The sequence below is a fragment of the Podarcis melisellensis genome (assembly GCF_964234715.1).
Source record: "Podarcis melisellensis genome assembly, chromosome: 16".
Classification (NCBI taxonomy): Eukaryota; Metazoa; Chordata; class Lepidosauria; order Squamata; family Lacertidae; genus Podarcis; species Podarcis melisellensis.
In genome coordinates, this window is record NC_138533.1 from 29,487,186 (window position 1) to 29,507,960 (window position 20,775).

General features: G+C 47.8%; 1 protein-coding gene across 3 annotated transcripts in view; it reads left to right on the forward strand.

Moving 5' to 3' along the window:
* Positions 1 to 20,775, forward strand: part of SEPTIN5 (septin 5) — an 82,617-nt gene that overhangs the window by 41,957 nt on the left and 19,885 nt on the right. Inside the window, exons 1-2 of one of the 3 annotated variants that reach the window (XM_081893410.1) lie at positions 13,591 to 13,803; positions 18,865 to 18,900. In XM_081893410.1, the coding sequence (XP_081749536.1) occupies positions 13,714 to 13,803; positions 18,865 to 18,900 (126 nt within the window). In that variant the 5' untranslated portion in view covers positions 13,591 to 13,713. Of the gene's footprint in view, positions 1 to 13,590; positions 13,804 to 13,841; positions 13,940 to 18,864; positions 18,901 to 20,775 lie in introns of those variants that run through there. The other 2 variants (XM_081893409.1, XM_081893408.1) reach the window with 2 other exon arrangements.

A 20,775-nucleotide genomic window follows, 5' to 3' on the forward strand; every position in this document is an offset into this window, starting at 1 on the left:
CTTAATCCTCTCTCAGAGTGGCTTAACCCCCCCAGTCCCTCTTCACAGGGGTCTGTCTCCCTAACAACTCTCAGCACCCTTAAAAACTGCACCCCCTTGAGGGAAGCCATGAGTGTCCCAGAAAAAGGGGGCTTCCCATTTTTTCCGTGCGAGATCGCGGTGGCCATTTTGGGTTCCACAATCTCATGCACTCTCATGTCGAAACAAAATCACCCCCAAATGTGTGGTTTCTGGTGCCGTGTGAGATTGTGCTCCCCCCAAAGCACTTTTTGGGGCTGAGATCGTGGTGTGGGTCACGTGACCTGCCCGAGAGTACATCCCAGAATATGCGCTTCCTGATTTTTCATATGAAAATGTTGGACGGTATGTGAAAATTGCCTTTGTGCAGTATGTCACCTTCAAGCCTTGTGACCTTCTGAGGTTTTTACACGTGCCCCGCTCTCTCCCATCCAAGGCAGGTAAGATTCATTGCCACCATTCGTGGACATATTCCAGGACAAACGTTTCTCTTCCCTAAAGTGCTCTTCCACAAAGTTATTAATTGTTTTGGTTCTCAATCCCTTTTCTTCTTCTTTTGGTTAAGGGACCCTTGTTGTGTGGTCATGATATCCTTGCAGAACCTGAGCCCTCTATTCTCCCTGCCCCATGCGAACCAAGAAACTGAAGAAAAATGTGGTAATAAGTATTTCACCCAGAATGACAATGTTTCACAGACCATCCTGGGGAGCCTTCCTCAGAACCCTGTCTGGAAAACAATCAAACAAAGGTCTGGCTAATTTAGTAGACGGAAGATTGACAAAGGACAGGGAGGTGTTAGCTGCCTGTATTGCAGTCTGGTGCACCCCTCTAGTGGAAGAACAGAATTCTGCAAAAAGGGAGAGGGTTTTTAATTTGCACAGGGCTAAAACTCATTGGTTGCTTCTTGGGATGAGTATTAAAAGTGACATTTAGGGAGGTGAGAAGGCCTGTCTGCCTGAGAAGTCAGTAGCCTGATGTGAGCTCCAGGTTACTTTCTCATTTTCTTATCCAATTTCCTGGTTGGTAGATGTTGTTGTGTAGAGAACGCCCGTGCTGTATGCTTATATATCTGCTCTGTTGAAATATTATGTGCGCTTTCATCATCAGCCTGTCTGTTTAAAACTGGAGGTTTTCCACCTCCCTTTGGGACGTTTTGTAATTCGAAATGTGGCAACTGTTAAATGAATTACTAGTTTCCCCTCTCTCTTCTCTTACTCATTTTGTGTGGGGGCAGGGAGAGCGGATGGCGGTTCTACTGCAACAGATTTTTTTTGGGGGGGGGGTTAAGCAAAAAAATAAAAAAAATCGGGACTCGGGTGGCGCTGTGGGTTAAACCACAGAGCCTAGGACTTGCCGATCAGAAGGTCAGCGGTTTGAATCCCCACAACGGGGTGAGCTCCCGTTGCTCCGTCCCTGCTCCTGCCAACCTAGCAGTTCGAAAGCACGTCAAAGTGCAAGTAGATAAATAGGTACCGCTCCGGCGGGAAGGTAAACGGCATTTCTGTTCGCCAGAAGCGGCTTAGTCATGCTGGCCACACGACCCGGAAGCTGTACGCCGGCTCCCTCGGCCATTAAAGCAAGATGAGCACCTCAACCCCAGAGTTGGCCATGACTGGACCTAATGGTCAGGGGTCCCTTTACCTTTACCTTTAAGCAAAAAAGGGTTGAGAACCACAAACAGCCCCTTAGTATGCTGGGATGTATACGATATCTTCAACAATAAGTATAATAACATAACCAGGGAGGAGGGGGATGCCAGGAAACAGGGAATTATGTCCACATGTGGTGGGGACGTAAATGTGTACAATTATTTTGGCAAAGGGTTTTTGAGGAGATAACAGAAATCACTGGGTTAAAGCTGACCAAAAGTTCAGAGGTAGCATTATTATCAATTTATGATGGGGTGGAAGGTACGCAGGCTATGAAGGACCTGCTCACAAATTTATTGACAGATGCACGAATTATTATAGCTAGGAAGTGGAAGGGGCAAGCAGAATATAAAATGGAAGAATGGCATAAAGAGGTGTGGGATATAGCTATTAATGACAAATTAACATGTGCCATTAAGGTAAGACAGGGAATATGCAGGAGAAATGATTTTGAGGAGATATGGAGGCTTCTTGTAGAATTTGTACTGTTGAAACGGAAAGGGGTCAAACCATCGCGAGAGGTGTTGAAATTTTGGGAGGTTGGGTAGTTACAATGGAATGGTCTCGGTGGTGGGGTGCACATTTTTATTCTTATTTATTTATGATTATTGGGACGTGAGTGGCGCTGTGGGTTAAACCACAGAGCCTAGGACTTGCCGATCAGAAGGTTGGTGGTTCGAATCCCTGCAACAGGGTGAGCTCCCGTTGCTCGGTTCCTGCTCCTGCCAACCTAGCAGTTCGATAGCACATCAGAGTGCAAGTAGATAAATAGGTACCACTCTGGCGGTAAGGTAAACGCCATTTCCGTGCGCTGCTCTGGTTCGCCAGAAGCGGCTTAGTCATGCTGGCCACATGACCCGGAAGCTGTATGCCGGCTCCCTCGGCCAGTAAAGCGAGATGAGTGCTGCAACCCCAGAGTTGGTCACGACTGGACCTAATGGTCAGGGGTCCCTTTACCCTTTACCTATTTATGATTATTACTTTGCCAAAATAGGAACAGGCAACCACAGACTCCTGCATTGCAGTGCCTTGGATTAGATGACCCTGTGAATTCCTTCCAACTTACAATTCTTGGCACAAGAGCACACTGCCTACCTGTAATTCCCTCAGAAGCCTCACTGACTCTAACCATGGAGGAACAGCGTAGTCTTTATGGCCATGCAGAGTAGACCCACTGAAAGTCATGAGCATGACTAGGTTAGGCCCCTTGATTTCAGCGGGTCTACTCTGAGTAGGACTAGCATTGACTACAACCCAATAACTTCGGACCGAAAAGAAAATAACTGCTGGACACACCCACTGGTTTGTTTTGCACTCAAAGGAAGTGAGTGCCCTTTTAAGATGGCTGGGGCAGAATGCCTGAATTGTTCCCGCTCCATTTGAGGCAGCTGCTGACTCGGTGGACAAAGGGCTCCCTTAGAGAGAATTATCTGATGCACGAGACGGAATCAGCTTGGTACCAAGTGGGGCAAAAGCAGCTGGGATAAAAATAATGCAGTGTTCTTTGTAGCCTAAGGTCATTCGGGGAGAGACAGTACACTCATCTCACCCCTTTACATTTTTAACAAAATTATTTATTAAATTTATTAGTCCTTTGTTTACCTGACAGGCTTCCAAGCAACTTAATGTTTAAAAACCATAATCATAAATACATCATCCCATAGAAAAATGCACATAAAGCATCAACATTTTCCTACAACACCTCCAATCTTTATCCTACATATCTTCCTATATATAAAAAACTGTAAGGGTGTCGTCACATAGCCCCCCACTGGAGGATTTGTAGTGCTGCATCACGATCTGGGATTTGTGTGAAGTTGGGCGGGGGAGCAAGTGGAAAGGTAAAAGGTAAAGGTACCCCTGCCCGTACGGGCCAGTCTTGACAGACTCTGGGGTTGTGCGCCCATCTCACTTAAGAGGCCAGGGGCCAGCGCTGTCCGGAGACACTTCCGGGTCACGTGGCCAGCGTGACATCGCTGCTCTGGCGAGCCAGAGCCGCACACGGAAACGCCGTTTACCTTCCCGCCGGTAAGCGGTCCCTATTTATCTACTTGCACCCGGAGGTGCTTTCGAACTGCTAGGTTGGCAGGCGCTGGGACCGAGCAGCGGGAGCGCACCCCGCCGCAGGGATTCGAACCGCCGACCTTTCGATCGGCAAGTCCTAGGCGCTGAGGCTTTAACCCACAGCGCCACCTGTGTCCCTAGCAAGTGGAAAGGCAGGCTTTAAAATGGCAGTTTTAAACAACGGTTTCGAATAGATCAGGGATGGAGGATGAACAGGGATGAACTGTGAGGACATGGGGGCAGGGCTTGAATAAGCTGTGGGGGCTTTAAGGGGGAAGGGGGAAGAGAGACAGTGAGGGGAAGAGAGCTTGGGTGAGATGTGAAGGGAGGGGTGTTGGGTTTGGTGGGGGTCAGATGGGGTTGGCGAGGAATGCAAGCACAGGTGGCAGTCTCCAGTAGATGGGAAGACACAACTTAAAAGGCCCTCTCTTTTGTCACCACCTTTCGAGCCTCCCTTCAAGGAGAGGTCTGGAAAACCATATTTGTTTTCTTTAACAAAATTTATATTTCATGGGATTAGGGCTTGCCGATCAGAAGGTCGGTGGTTCGATTCCCCGCAATGGGGTGAGCTCCTGTTGCTCGGTCCCTGCTCCTGCCAGCCTAGTAGTTCGAAAGCACGTCAAAGTCAAGTAGATAAATAGGTACCACTCCAGCGGGAAGGTAAATGGCGTTTCTGTGCGCTGCTCTGGTTCACCACAGAAGCTGGCCACACGACCCGGAAGCTGTGCGCCGGCTCCCTCGGCCAATAAAGCGAGATGAGCGCTGCAACCCCAGAGTCGTCCGCGACTCAACCTAATGGTCCGGGGTCCCTTTACCTTTACCTATATTTTACTTGGTGGTTTTGATACAGAGCGGTTTACAAGAAATATTAAAATTATCAATAAAACAATTTTAAAAATTAAAAACATTTTTTTTTTTAACAACAATAGATTAAAATGTGCCAACAACCATGTGTCTGGAGAAGCTTGTGTGAACAGAAATGTTTTAAGCCGATACCCCAAAAGCCTGATGTCAATATAAATATAAAGTGGTCTTCAAACTGATTGAATTGAGAAATTGGCAAGGAGTTCCAAAGTGTAGATGCCACCACACTAAATATTGATTTGATGACAGCAGCATTAACCAGAGCCACTGTTTCTGCCAAATTCACTGTCCACAGATTGGGAACATAGCGGTTGTGATGTTTAGATGTCATAGGGTTGCCGTACAGTCGTACCTTAGTTTTGAAACAGCTTAGTTCTCAAAAGTTTTGGCTCCCGATCACTGCAAACCTGTAAGTGACTGTTCTGGTTTGTGAACTGTTTTTTGAAGCTGAACGTCCAATGGGGCTTCCGCAGCATCCGATTGGCTGCAGGAGCTTCCTACAGCCAATCAGAAGCCACACTTTGGTTTCTGAACGTTTTGGAAGTCGAACAGAATTCTGGAATGGATTCCATTCGACTTCCAAGGTACGACTGTATTTCAAAAAGTGAAAATCTGTACACAAAAGTTGTTGAGCTTTTTCGGGCAAAGTTGGGTTGCCATACGTCCGACGTCCGAATCTTCCTAGCCATTTTTGCTGATTTCTGCCCAGACACTGCCAACAAATGCAGTATTCTGGGTACAGTGGTGAATGCCTCGCAAGACGAAAAACCCGCAAGACGAAAGGGTTTTTTGGTTTTTGCGTCGCTTCGCTAGACGATTTTCCCTATGGGCTTGCTTCGCAAGACGAAAGCCCATAGGGAAATCTCCAGGGACCTCTTTTAAATGCTGGCGGTGGGGAGCAAAGCCTTTTCCCCCCTCCGGACTTCAGAAGAGGTCCAGGAAGGCCGGCGGGGGCGAAAGGCTTTGCTTCCCACCGCCAGCATTTTAAAAGCGGTCCGGGATAGCAGGGAAGCGCTTCCCGCTATCCCGGACGGCTTTTGAAGGCAGGCGGGGGGTCCTGGACCTCTTCTGAAGGCCGGCGGGGGGGGGGGCGAAAGTCTTTGCTCCCCCCTGCCTGACCTTCCCGGGAGAGCGGAAAAACGCGCTGCGATTCTCCCTCTCCCCGACGGCTTTTGAAGGCAGGCCCAGGACCTCTTCTGAAGGCTGGCGGGGGGCAAAAGTCTTTGCTCCCCCCCGCCTGCCTTCAAAAGCCATCCGGGGGCTTTTAAATCGCCCCGGACAGTCCCGGGGCGATTTAAAAGCCCCCGGGAAGGCAGGCAGGGGGGACAAAGACTTTTGCCCCCCGCCCGCCTTCCCAGGAGAGCGGGAAGGCAGCGTTGCGTTTTCCGCTCTCCCAGGAAGGCAGGCAGGGGGGAGCAAAGACTTTCGCCCCCCGCCGGCCTTCAGAAGAGGTCGGGGGACAGACTGTCCCTGGACCTGGTCTGAAGGCGGTTTCCATAGGAACGCATTAATTGATTAATTGATTTCGCAAGACGAAAAACTCGCAAGACGAAAAGACTTGCGGAACGAATTAATTTCGTCTTGCGAGGCACCACTGTATGTCACAAATGAAACCTACATGAAATGCTCTGATATATTGCATAACACTTTATGGGAGTATTCCTGCTCAGGGTTTCTTCCAGCCAGCTAGCCATGCCCCTTTCCCAGAATATTCCATTCCTACACCCTCCCATTTTTCCACTTTCCTTTTCCAACTTGCAACATTTTGTGGCTCTTGAGAATACTCAGTCCTGTTGGGCTTGTTTTTATTTTTAGCGGGGAGGTTTTGCCTCCTGGCTCTAGAGATCATTAGTGTTTTGATTTTGATCTCAGGTGTTTCCCCTCCCTCCCTCGCAGCCTGCTTGATACGGCCCTCTGGTTTATCATCAAACATGTTCTGCCTCCATGTCCATTGGCACTCACCACCCCCGTTCCCTATTAGAGGGACCCATTGCTCTCGACTCCTGGGAAGCCATCTCTTACGAAAGCCGGATTTCAAAAGTTGTGAATGAAGACAGGGTTGAAGGCGTCGGAAGGAGAGAAAGCCAAAACGCCGGAAAATGGTCCTTCCTGACAACACATCATCAGGGAGGTTAAAAATAGACCTTTTTTTATGGAGCTAGAGCGGCTGTTCAGAAGTAGGAAAGGAGAAGGGAGCTGGGAAGTGTTCCAAGACCCAGGAACTTCCTCTTGCATGACAGCTGTTGCATCACATAATTACCCTCTCCTGATTCACAGCACCGAACAGCTTGCTTGAATTACAAGAAATTCGCTTCAATCCTAAAGTTTGTACAAGTATCAGAAATCCCTGGAAGCTGGGATTTACTGCAGCTATAGCAGCACCTGGCTTAGGAGATGCTGTGTTCTTCAGCCCATCCTGAGTCAGGTCACCAGTTACCGTATTTTTCGCTCTATAGGACGCACCGGACCATAGGAGGGGGAGAACAGGGGGAAAAATATTCTCCCCCTCTCTGCTCAGCGCCCCTTCAGCGAAGCGGCAGGAGAAGCAGAGCCCCTTCCATTTGTCCTCCCACTTGGCTGAAGGGGCACTGCGTAGCTCTCCCTCTCTGCTGAAGCCAGGAGAGTCTTGCTCTCCCAGCTTCAGCAAAAGGAACCCGAAGCCTTTGGAGCACAGTGCGAGTTCCCGCTGTGCTCCAAAGGCTCCCTGAAGCCTGGAGAGCGAGAGGGGTCGGTGTGCACTGACTCCTCTCGCTCTCCAGGCTTCAGCAAAAGCAACGCAAAGCCTCTGGAGCGTGGAGGGAGTGCTCCCTCTGTGCTTTGGAGGCTTCATGTTGCCATCGCTGAAGCCAAGGAGCCTGCATTCGCTCCATAGGATGCACGCACATTTCCCCTTAATTTTTGGAGGGGAAAAAGTGCGCCCTATAGAGTGAAAAATACGGTAACTAGGCCCACACCCACACTCTGCATTTAAAGCACCCCTGTACCATTTTGTCAGTCCCCCCCAAAGAAACTTGGGAAGTACAGTTTGTTAAGGGAGGAGAGAATGGTGAGAAGGCCCCTGTTCTCCTCACAGAGCTACGATTCCCTGAGTTCCCTGGGAAGAGGAGTTGATTGTCAAAGCACCTAGACTAGCGGTTCTCAACCTGTGGGTCCCCAGATGTTGGACTACAACTCCCATCATCGCTGACCACTGATCATGCTGGCTAGGAATGATGGGAGTTGTAGTCCAACAACATCTGGGGACCCACAGGTTGAGAAACACTGACCTAGACCATACCCAGGGCAGACTCCCCATCAAAGTCCTTGGTCTATGGCACACCAGCAGTGGGCCATTGCTTGGCCCCAAGCGCCTCGGAGAGGTGCCATTGACTGGGTCCTGCTTTTCCCAACAAGCTCTCACCTCAGTGGGTAGGAGGTGAGTTTGTGATTTGTGTTTTGCATTTGGGGTCAGCAGGACAGAGAGCTCAGTAGCCTTTGGCCATTCTGTTGGCAGATTCAGGACAGACCCAAGGAGGGACTTATTCGCACAACACATATGGACCTAGCTCCCACAAGAGGCCACCATCTCAGGTGACGTTGAAAGAGGAAAGGGCAAATTCATAGAGGTCAAGATTCTCAGTGCCTACAAGCCATGATATGTATGTATTTATGGGAGCCAGCATGGTGTAGTGGTTAAGAGCTGTAGACTCGTAATCTGGGTGAACCGGGTTCGATTCCCCGTTCCTCCACATGCAGCTGCTGGGTGACCTTGGGCTAGACACACTTCTCTGAAGTCTCTCAGCCCCACTCACCTCACAGAGTGTTTGTTGTGGGGGAAGAAGGGAAAGGAGATTGTTAGCCACTTTGAGACTCCTTAAGGGGAGTGAAAGGCGGGATATCAAGTCCAAACTCTTCTTCTACCTCCACTGTTGGAGGCCGTATGAAAAATTCAGGTGGGAGAGCGCTGTCTTGCTTGTAAGCTTCCCAGAGACATGTGGTTGGCCACTGTGAGAACAGGGTGCTAGGCTGTGATGGAGCATTGGTTTGATCCAGGAAGCTCTTCTCATGTTCTTACTTCCCACAATGTACCAGTGCAAGCTGGGTATTCATTACTCCCTGTGGTTGGTTGCAGTGGTTGCAGAAATTCGGCATGCGCCTGGTTGCCATGATGGCGCCTGACATCTCCACCATCTGAAGGTGTCTGCCTGGGGTTCCTTGTATCTTGTCTCTTTTCACATACTAACAACCTGTCCCTTGGAATCCTATCAGTTATATTTTACCTGCACAATCAGAATGTATTTCAGGAACAACAAAAAATCATGTTTTGCCATTTCAAGCCGTCTGGCCCCCAAATGGCAGCTCAACGTTCTGTTTGGGCGGCTGCAACCCTGGTTTAAGGAGCCATTTGGCACCTAGTTTATATGGCGCTGTGAGTTAAACCACAGAGCCTAGGACTTGCTGATCAGAAGGTCAGCAGTTCGAATCCCCACGACAGATGAGCTCCCGTTGCTCGGTCCTGCTCCTGCCAACCTAGCAGTTTGAAAGCATGCCAAAGTGAAGTAGATAAATAGGTACCGCTCCGGCGGGAAGGTAAACGGCGTTTCCGTGCGCTGCTCTGGTTCACCAGAAGCAGCTTAGTCATGCTGGCCACATGACCCGGAAGCTGTATGCCGGCTCCCTCGGCCAATAAAGCAAGATGAGTGCTGCAACCCCAGAGTCAGTCACAACTGGACCTAATGGTCAGGGGTCCCTTTACCTTTACCTTATATATCTCAGTTTCTAACATTGTTTGGTTGTGTATCTTATTTAGTCTGTTCTCTTTTCACCTCCTCTCTGTCTCTCTTTTTCATACGTTGGTGTGGCCAGGCTGGGAGGGGATGTGCTTATGTTGTTTGCTTTGGACAATAGATGGTGTTATGAAAGCTCCTGTCATATTTCAAGGAGAATTTACAGGCTGTGATTTGGCCAGGTTACCAATCAGCCAAATGGCAAGTGCCTTGGAGGTCCACAACTACATCCCAAAGCAGATTAGTTGATGAAAGACATTTACAGATGTATTAGAACAGCTGCCTGAGCCCTTTTAGATTTATAACCTAATGAAATTCTTGCTCTGGCATGAGCATGCTGTTGCAGCTCTGACCTTGGCCTGCTTTGCAAACAGACTTCTTCTTTGTGTAAAACTCGCTTCCTCTTAGAGATGTTGCAGAACCCTGATGAAAATGGAAACAGGAGCAGAATGCACTGGTGTTCGCTTCTTTAGGGCTGCCATATTTCAGAAAGCGAAAATCCGGACGCAAAAGTTCTTGAGCAAAGTGGTTGGGATTCACAACTTCTCTGAATTTTGCAATGCAGTTCTTGAGCGAAGTGATGTGTACAAAAATGCATGTACCAGGGGGAAAGTGTGCATAGAGGTGCATATATTCACATGAATAGATGCATTCAAATAGTATACAAAAATCTATAAGGAGGGATTGCTTTGCAAAAATGTGTATATTAGTTCACACTAAAGTTCTGTATTCTGTATTTATTTTACTTTGCAAACTGATGAGGAAATATGGACCACTGTATTTAAGAATGGAAAAATGAGAAACGGAGAGAAAATGATACTGACAGATTAGTCTATTCCTGTCAGTAACCTCAACAACAACAATTTTATTATTTATACCCAGTGGTGGAGCTTCATGCTCTGGCACCGGGGGGTGGAGAGCAGGCGGGAGCAGGTCTGGCACGCGTCCCAGGGGCGTGACGTGCCACCTGCGGGCGCGTGGCACCCAGAGCAGGCAGGGGGGCAGCCGCGATGGCACCCCACTGGGATGGTGGTGCTCCCCCTGCACTCCTCTTCCTCTTCCTCCCCCAGTGTTTATACCCTGCCTATCTGGCTGGGTTTCCCCAGCCACTCTGGGTGGCTTACAACATATCTAAAAGCATAATAAAAACATCAGTCCTTAAAAACGTCCCTAAACAGGGCTGCCTTTAGCTGTCTTCTAAAAGTCATATATTTGTTTATTTCCTTGACATCTGGAGGGTGGGGGCCACTACCGAGAAGGCCCTTTGCCTAGTTCCCTGTAACCTCACTTCTCGCAGTGAGGGAACCGCCAGAAGGCCCTTGGAGCTGGACCTCAGGGTCCGGGCTAATCGATGGGGGTGGAGACGCTCCTTCAGGTCTACTGGGCCAAGGCCGTTTAGGGCTTTAAAGGTCAGCACCAACACATTGAATATCAAGGGAATGATGTTGGTAGATGTGTATACAGGAACCCTAATGTGCCATGCAGTGCTGAGGCATGTTTTGAAACGTTGATAACATTGTTGGACCATGACATTTTCCCGGGTTATCATGTAATCTAAGGAACCATGTCTCTCTTGGCTTTAGTATTGCTGGAGGAAGGACAGGGGCTACTGCAAATGGGAGGGATGTCGCAAAGAGCCTTTGACATGTAGCAATGGAGAGGGTGGGGCCTGCAAAACAGTATGTAGCATGAGACTAAGGGCGTTAACAAGCGTGCCCTTGTTTTCATTTTGCAAAATGTTCAAGGGCGTGTGCTTGGTTTCCTAACCAAGATGCTCTCCCTTTGAGCAGAACTCAAGTCGTAGGGCTGCTCTCCCTGCTTTGAGACAACACCTCCTGGCTTTGCCTTTGTGCTGGCAAGGGTTTCTCAAAGCTGGGGTAGCTAAGCTGGGGGCCAGATCTGGCCCTACGAGCCATGGGGAAGTAGCCAACACATCTCTGCAGCTTCCTTCCCTTATGAGGAAAGCCTGCAGCATTGGGGACATGCCTTTAAAGGCAAGCAAAAGGTCACAAGAGAAGTTGTGCATGGAATAGAGGAAGTGGCTAGAGAACGTTTCCTCTAATAATAATAATAATAATAATAATAATAATAATAATAATTTATTATTTATACCCCGCCCATCTGGCTGGGTTTCCCCAGCCACTCTGGGCTGCTTCCAACAAAGTATTAAAATACAGTGGTCTGTTAAACATTAAAAGCTTCCCTAGACAGGGCTGCCTTCAGATGTCTTCTAAAAGTCTGGTAGTTCTTCTCTTTGACATCTGGTGGGAGGGCGTTCCACAGGGAGGGCGCCACTACCGAGAAGGCCCTCTGCCTGGTTCCCTGTAACTTGGCTTCTGGCAGTGAGGGAACCGCCAGAAGGCCCTCGGCACTGGACCTCAGTGTCTGGTAGAACGATGGAGGTGGAGACGCTCCTTCAGGTATACTGGACCGAGGCCGTTTAGGGCTTTAAAGGTCAGCACCAACATTTCTCATAACACTCAAAGGCATCCAATGGAGCTGAACGTTGGAAGATTCAGGAGAGATGAAAGGAAGCATTTCTTCATGCAGCACAAATTATGGTCATCCCTCCTACAGGAGGCAGTGATGGCCACAACCTAGATGGCTTCAAAAGAGGATTAGACATTCATGGAGGAGAATGGCTCCGCTCTGCAGTTGGAAGCAAAGATGCTTCTGAATTCAAGTTGCTGGAAGGGAGGGCAGAGGGCTCTTGTGCTTCAATCTTGCTTGCGAGTTTCCCACGGGCATCTAGTTGGCCACTGTGAGAACAGGGTGTTCCTTTTAGGGATTTTAGGTGCCGAAATCCCAAGGGAGCAGAAAAGACTATGCATGTGACCACGGCTGCAAGGATATTATTGGCCCAGAGATGGAAAGAAGATAAAGTCCCGACCAGAGAAGAATGGCAGATCAAGTTGATGGATTATGCCGAAATGGCAAAAAATGACCGGAAGAATCAGAAATCAGGAAGACTAAAATTTTAATAAGGAATGGGGAAAATTATAACTTATCTTAAAGACCATTGTAAACAGTTAAAATTGTTAGTAGGATTGGAATAACGCTTGCAGTTTAATGGTGAATTCTGGACACATTGGAGATGTAAAAGATTTGGATTATCATAAAAGATGCGGGAGGAAATGATTAATAATTGGACCCACAAAGGGGAAGATGGAAGTCCAGGAGATTCCTTGGAATCTTGTTTTTATGATTTATGTTTGATATATCTCTGCAAAGACATCACCTTGCCAACAAAGGTCCGTATATTTAAAGCCATGGTTTTCCCAGTAGTGATGTATGAAAGTGAGAGCTGGACCATAAAGAAGGCTGATCGCCGAAGAATTGATGCTTTTGAATTATGGTGCTGGAGGAGACTCTTGAGAGTCCCATGGACTGCAAGAAGATCAAACCTCTCCATTCTGAAGGAAATCAGCCCTGAGTGCTCACTGGAAGGACAGATCCTGAAGCTGAAGCTCCAATATTTTGGCCACCTCATGAGAAGAGAAGACTCCCTGGAAAAGACCCTGATGTTGGGAAAGATGGAGGGCACAAGGAGAAGGGGACGACAGAGGACAAGATGGTTGGACAGTGTTCTCGAAGCTACAAACATGAGTCTGACCAAACTGCGGGAGGCAGTAGAAGACAGGAGTGCCTGGCGTGCTGTGGTCCATGGGGTCATGAAGAGTCGGACACGACTAAACAACAACAACAACAACAACAAATATCTCTGCAAAACTTTAATTTGAAAAACCAAATAAATAAATTCGTATTAAAAGAAGAGAGAACAGGGCGTTGGGTGACAGGGACTGTTGGCCTGGTCCACCAGGCTCTTATGTCCTTATATTTATCTCCTGATCTCACTGCTGTGGCTCTCACTGTCTTGAGTTCCACTACGGGATAAAGTTTGGAGTCCCATCAACCAATCACCCTCCCTCCTTCTTAGAGCTTCTGGTTCACCAGTCGAAGTGATGAAGAGGACTCTTCGTCTCCAGGGTAGGAGGCTGCCTCAGAACCGAGTCAGACCTGTTCCAACCATTACGCCATGCTGCTGCTACTGTCTGAGGAATCTGTCACCCACGGAGCTGCTTCTCCTCACATGGCAGCCACTGCCTTTGTTGTCTGATATTTATTCCACTCTCCTGTGAGCAAGGCGGCAACAGCAACACAGGAAATTCTAGCCAGCTGGTTGTTGCCTTGCAGAAAAGGCCTGGGCTGCCTCTCTCTCTCTCTCTCTCCCCGTGTGTGGGCGGGGGTGGCAGCCTTATGGATTTAGTCAAAGCTGGGAGGGAGTGCATGGGCTGGGCTTTTTCTCCCGCTTGGCCCATGGTGACTCCCGGTCTGGCCTGCCGTTGGATATTATGGATTCAATCATTATTCAGGAGCGATTAGTCGAGCGGCTGCTTTCTCCCAGGACCCAGACCCAGCGAAGCCACTCAGCCAAGCTGAAGGTACAAGGGTATATTTATAGTAATAGCTGAGAGCTGGAGAGAAGGAGGAGGGGGTGGGTTCACAAGAATGGTGCCTGAGGAGAAGCAGTTAGCCACAGAAGAGATTCGCCAAGGGCAGAGGAACAGGAGGAAGCCGGTAAGGAGGTGAAGGCAGAGCGTGAGAGATCAGGGGAGGGGAAGAGGGGGCCAGAATCTGCGAAAGGCTGCGGTGGGTTATATAAAATGCAAGCCACAAAAAAACCAACACACCAGACTGTTTTCTGTGCTGTCCTCCCATCGCTGCCGCTCACATCAGTGGAGGCCAGAAGGAAAACACACTGATGTACACATGCTGCCTTTTGTGGGTGTCTGATTTGGGGCTGACGTCTTGGATAGGGTACCATTTCATCAGACAATATGTTTGCGTGAACGCACATTTGCATGTGTGTCTTGGGCATCCAGCGTTTGACCCACTTTGGACCAATTAGCATCCAGTCGCTGGTGTGCAGACAGCTGGGGGACTGTGATGTGTGAGTTTCTGATTCAGTAGGGGGTCATTTGGGGTGCATGCGCCCAGGAAGTCTGCTTTTATGCTAACTCTAGACATAGATGTCTTCCGCTGTGTCGAGTCAAACTGCGAGATGCACATGATGAAGATGATTTTGCTTTGGGCAGGGAATTCAGGGGAAGACAGTGAATAAATTTCCTGCCCTTTCTTTTTAGCCTAGGATGCTATTGCGCTTGACAGAGGGAGCCAGCCAGAGTCAGGCCTGAGTTGAGGACCAGTGCCCAGGCGAAGGCTGGAGCCACAATCTGTTACTATTTCGTTACTTCTGAATTTTTGTTTTCAAAGCTTGCCTTTCAGGGGAGATGCCCCTCCCAACAGTACCCTGTCCGAGACAGATGGCAGGGAGGTAGAATTTGCATTCTGGGTCTCTTGGGAAGGCTTCCTCTTCTATTGCCTGCTGTCCAAAGCTTTGAGAAGAAAGGAGGAAGTAGGCAGTGTGACAAAGGGGGCAAAGGCTCCTTAATATCCCCTCCATTAATTCACAGGAACATAGGAAGCTGACTTTTACTGAGTGAGACCACAGGTCCACCTATTTCAGTACAGTCTACACTGACTGGCAGGGACACGAGTGGCGCTGTGGTCTAAACCACTGAGCCTCCTGGGCTTGCCAATCAGAAGGTCGGTGGTTCGAATCCCCATGCTGCTCCCATTGCTCTGTTCCAGCTCCTGCCAACCCAGCAGTTTGAAAGCACGCCAGTGCAAGTAGATAAACAGGTACCACTGCAGCAGGAAGGTAAATGGCATTTCCGTGCGCTTTGGCACTCGTCACGGTATCCCGTTGTGCCAGAAGCGGTTTAGTCCTGCTGGTCACATGACCCGGAAAGCTGTCTGTGGACAAACGCCGGCCCCTCAGCCTGAAGTGAGATGAACGCTGCATCCCATCGTTACCTTTGACTGGACTTAACCATCCAGGGGTCCTTTACCTCTTTTTTTACCTTTACCTTTACATTGACTGGCAGCAGCTCTTCAGGATTTAAAGCAGGGGTTTACCTAGAGATGCTGGGGATTGAACTCAGGACCTTCTGCATTCAAAGCAGATGCTCTTCCACTGAGCTAAGACCTTCCCCCTATTCAGTTTATGCACTGACTGGTATTGTCCCAGCAGGAGGCGAACTTTCCCCTGCTGTCCGTCCTTCCAAGCCCATAAAAGTTAACGCCTAACTGTTTTATGGCATTCTTTGGTGGTGCTGTGGCTAGAGAGTTTATGGAGTCTCCTTCCTTTTTATGTTTATTTTTATAACATGCAATTAATTTTGTGGAATTTGCTGCCACTAGATTTGGTGGTAAACCACCAGTTCATCTTAGAAGGCTTTCAAAGGGGCCTGGAGCCTCTGGTCCTCAGATGTCCTACATCTCCCATCAGCCTCAGCAAACAGGGTCAGTGATGCAAGGAATGATGGCAGTTGTAGTCCAACAACACCTAGAGGGCTACAAGCTCCTTCTCTGAGGAACATAAGAACAACCTGCTGGATCAAGTCAGTGGCCTATCTAGTCCAGCATCCTGTTCTCATAGTGGCCAAGCAGATGCCCCTATGGGAAGCTTGTAAGCAGGTCCTGAGTGCAAGAACACTCTGCCCTCCTGTAGTTTCGAGAAAAACTGGTACAGTGGTACCTCGGTTTTTGAGCGTTTTCGTTGATGAACATTTTGGAACCCGGTGTCCAAAACCCGGAAGCAAATGCTTCCATTTTCAAACATGCCTCGGAAGTTGAATGGCTTCCGCTGCGTATTTTTAAAATTATTATTATTATTATTAATAATAATAATAATTTATTATTTATACCCTGCCCATCTGGCTGGGTTTCCCCAGCCACTCTGGGAGGCTTCCAACTGAATATTAAAAACAATACAGCATGAGACATTAAAAACTTCCCTAAACAGTTGTCTTTTAAAAGTAAAATAGTTGTTTATTGCCTTGACATCTGCTGGGAGGGCGTTCCACAGGGCAGGCGCCACCACCGAGAAGGCCCTCTGCCTGGTTCCCTGTAACCTCACTTCTCGCAGCGAGGGAACCGCCAGAAGGCCCTCGGCACTGGACCTCAGTGTCCGGGCTGGACGATGGGGGTGGAGAAGCAAGCAGGAGATAACTAGAGCATGCACCACTCTGGCGAGACAGTCAGCAGGCAGGTAGGGTCTCAGCCTGCGTACCAGATGGAGCTGTTAAACAGCTGCCCTGGACACAGAATTTTCAATTTTCTCAATTGAATTTTCTGACAGCCCTTTGCCTCTCGGTTTTCAAATGGTCTTTAGGAATGGATTACATTCGAGAACTGAGGTACCACTTTATGCAGGAGCACACTGCTTCTGATAGTAGATATCTACGGATTAGACAAATTCATGAAGAGAACACATCAACTGATGCCTGCCATGTTCAGAGGCGGGATGGCTCTGAACGCCAACTGCAGGAGGGCAACATCAGTAGTAGGTGCCGCTTGTGGGCTTCTCAGAGGCATCTGGTTCTGTCTACTATGGGAACAAGCGTTTGGACTAGATCTGCTTGCTCTGATCCAGCAGGACTCTTCACGTGTTCTTAGTGGGCTTCAGATACATTTGTGATACATCTGTTGATGGTGCTATTGAATGAAACCACATTAGGCTAGAGGGATTGCAACAGGGCAGGATTGGGGACCTCTGTCTACTGGGGTCCACTGTCCCTCAGACCTTTTGGGGTGGAAGGAACGAATTTCTATGCCCCACAAATAACCCAGAGATGGAATTTAAATAAAAGGACACATTCTACTCATGTAAAAACATGCTGATTCCCGGACCGTCCTTGGGCCAGATCCAGCCCCCGGGCCTTAGTTTGCCCACCCATGTTCTAAGCAAAAGCAAAAGACCCATGTTAGAGTATATGTTGCAACTAGGACCAGGGCCTTTTCAGTACTGGCCCCGACTTGGTGGAACGCTCTGTCACAAGAGACTAGGGCCCTGTGGGACTTGACGTCTTTTCGCAGGACCTGCAAGACAGAGCTGTTCCGCCTGGCCTTTGGTTTGGACTCAGTCTGACTCTTACATTTCCCTCCACTTATGGTTTTGATCTATGGGCCACTTTTAAAATGAGGCTGCATTTTAAATAGCATTTTAATCCGTATTTTAAATTGGTCCCCCCCCATTAAGTTTTTGACTGTAATTTTACTGGTGTTAGCCACCCTGCGCCTGGGGAGGGTGGGGTATAAATAACATTTATTATTATTATTATTATTATTATTATTATTATTATTATTATTAATGTTTCACAAGCAAAATGGACCCAGGTTCAATGCCCAGTGTCTCTCAGTAGGCCTGGGAAGGGGCCCTGCTGAAATCCTGGAGATGCTGACAGGAGCACAGGAAGGCCAGACTATTGGTCCATCTAGCTTCACATTGTCTACACACTGGCTGGCACCAGTTCTCCAGGGATTCAGGCACGGGGCATTCCTACCTTGGAATCGAGCCTTCTACCCTGCCCCTAAATGGACTACTGTTTCGATTCTGCATTAGGCAGCCTCTTAACCCACAGCCAAGGGTTCAACCAGGCTCCACAGGTTCTTCTTTTTGACTCAGAGGGTTTTTTTAATGCAATTGTTAGATCCATCTGTAGTGTCTGTTTGCCAAGTCCCTTTGTTTGTGTTCCTCAAACTTTGGGACCAGGGAGGGAGAAGAAAAGATGGGCGGCAAAAACTGGGTTGACTCCCTGGCTGAGAAGATGTTGGAATAGCAGTTCTTAAATGAGGATGGAGGTGGTTCTGCTTGGGAGAACGAAGCCTCTGTGTGTATCAAGAGCAGAAAGCAGCTGGGAGGACCTCTTTAGATTTACCACGAGCAATGAATGGGGTATTCAGAGGGTGCCTTGCTGAGTAGAGCTGGAATTCCATTGACACAAGCAGGCCCACGAATCTCCTGGCCTGTCACCCCTGGCCAACAGGAAGTGGTCTGCCTCGTTCTGGAGCCAATGTAAACATGGAGGGCTGGGTGGGTTTGAGCTTCACATTTTAGCCCTCATGCCCTGTCAGAGGCAGATCGCTTCTAATTATTGGGGGAGCTGAAGGAATCTTATGTCTCTCCTCTTATGTCTCCTACCCTCGTTCCCGACATAGATCTTTATTCCCCCTCTCTTCTTCCTGATGTAGATCTTAACTCACCCCTTCGTCCCTGGCAGGGAAGGAGGCAGGGGGCGCCATTTTGTGGTGCCAAAATGTATTGAGCTGGCTCTGGTGTCTTCCTTTGCGTTCTTATATTCTGAAGAAATAGTAAACCCAAATGTGAATTCTGGGTAGATAAAGAGTTATGTGCATCAGTTTCAATGAGTCTACTCTGAGCATTGGATACAACGTGTGGACCTCGCATAATAAGCATTCGGTTGGCTGCTGTGAGAACAGGATACTCTGGTCTAGATGGGCCATTGGCTCGATCCAGGGAGCTTGCTGTGTGTGCAATTTGCAGCAGGGTGCCCTGTGCCCTCGCATCTCAGGCTGTGGGTGGCTGGGCACTTTATTTTTAGAAGTTTTAAAAGGAATTTTTCGTTTTTTACTTTTAGAGGAATGGAGGCAACCTACAACCCTCGGATCACCTTGTGAGTATTTCTTTTTTTAAAAAACAGTGTGTTTCCATGCAGATGTTTTTGGGATTTCCCATTAAAAAACCCAACCAGAAATGGACTTTTAGCCCATATTTGCACCAGGCATGATGCCACTTTAATCACCAAAACTCCACCCCCCTCAAAGAATAGTTTGTTGGGTCCATCTATCCTTAGAGCCAGCAAAGGGGAAAGTGTTCCATATATTAACTTATACAAAGGGCAAAATGAGGCAACCTTGATCTAAAAAACAAATAAAGTAAAACCGTTGTTGATATTAATTTGAATACATTCTGGGCCTTTTTAAAGGGATTATGTTGGCTTTGGTCATTTTTCACCAGTGTTTTGTTAATCGTCTTGAATCTGTTTGGAGAAATGGGTAGGATTGCAATTCTTAAAAGGAAAACAGCTATTATTAAAGGCCTTTACAATGTAAATGACAAATGTGTGTGTGTAACCCACATCAGGACCCTGCTGTGTTATGTGGGGGGCGGGGGGGCGGTTAGGGGGCTTTAACCTTTTGTAGTCCTGATCTGAATCTTCAAATTTAGGGCAGAATCTAATAGTGTGAAACCACAAGTGCAAGGCCTTTGTGCAAGAACACAACAATGGTTTATTGACATTTGCATTTAACTATTTTGCTTCATTTTTAGCTGTTTTATGCTTTTACTATATGCTTTTATGTATATTTTTAATGTATATTTATGTATATTTTTCTGATATAGCAGTCTACAAATGGTTTTTATAAATAAATAAACAAACTTCTCCCCCCTCTCTTCTCGCTGCCCACCCCCTAAATCTGTTTGGGGGTGTGTGTGTTCCCCAATCCTCTGGAGCATATTTGGGGAGGGGGGGGGGCTTGTGTAGGGAGAGCAGAAGGAAGTCGAATTCCATTGCACAAGTGGACATCCTTTCATTTGCAGATCTAGTTGTTTGGATAGCAGCCTCACCCCCCCCAAAAAAACCCCCTCATTCACCTAGTTGCCAATTCCGCGAATGACTTTTCATCTTGCTCGACCCCGGAGACTTCTTTAAACTCTGCACTCGCTTAAAACATCTACTTAAAGAAACACTTTAACCTCTAATTCATCAGCCGCAAGCGACCATTCTAATGTGGAAAGAGAGAATCAGGATTAATCCATCTTTCTCCCAAGCTTGGCAGTGCAGCGAGTATTTCATTAAGAAAGCGCTTGTCCGTCCACCATCCATTTAATGTTCTTCTTCGGGAGACACTGAGAAATGACCAGCCCTGTGACCCGTCTTCCTTTTAATTATTTTCACTGGTGTCTAAAATTTAATCATGTTAGATTAATCATGTAGATTAATATTTCTAATTAATATATCCAGGAAGTCAGTATCTCTGTAGTACAAAGAACCATGTTCTGCCAGGTCTCATGGAATGTGACACGGCACTTGTCAGGCAAGGAATGTCCAGAGTGAAAAACTTACTCTTCATTGTCAAAAATACAACTACAAGTTTTGAAAAGGCATGTCCATCAGTCCTACATTTCTCAGCTGCTCCTGGGTGTATCCCTGATGAGGCAGTTGCCTCAACAGAGAGGCCTCAACCCTGTCCTCAGCTTACCATGAATTTCATTTCAATACTGCTTTACATTTTTAAGAAAAACCTCAAAGCAGTTTACAACGCGTTAAAACATCAAATAAAACAATCCAGAATATAACAGATATAAAGTATACATTCAGAGCATTCAACAGGATGCTCAAATGTTATCCTGTAACCTCGTTTCTCGCAGTGAGGGAACCACCAGAAGGCCCTCGGTGCTGGACCTCAGTGTCTGGTCTGAACAATGGGGGTGGAGATGCTCCTGCAGGTCTACTGAGCCAAGGCCGTTTAGGGTTTTAAAAGTCAGC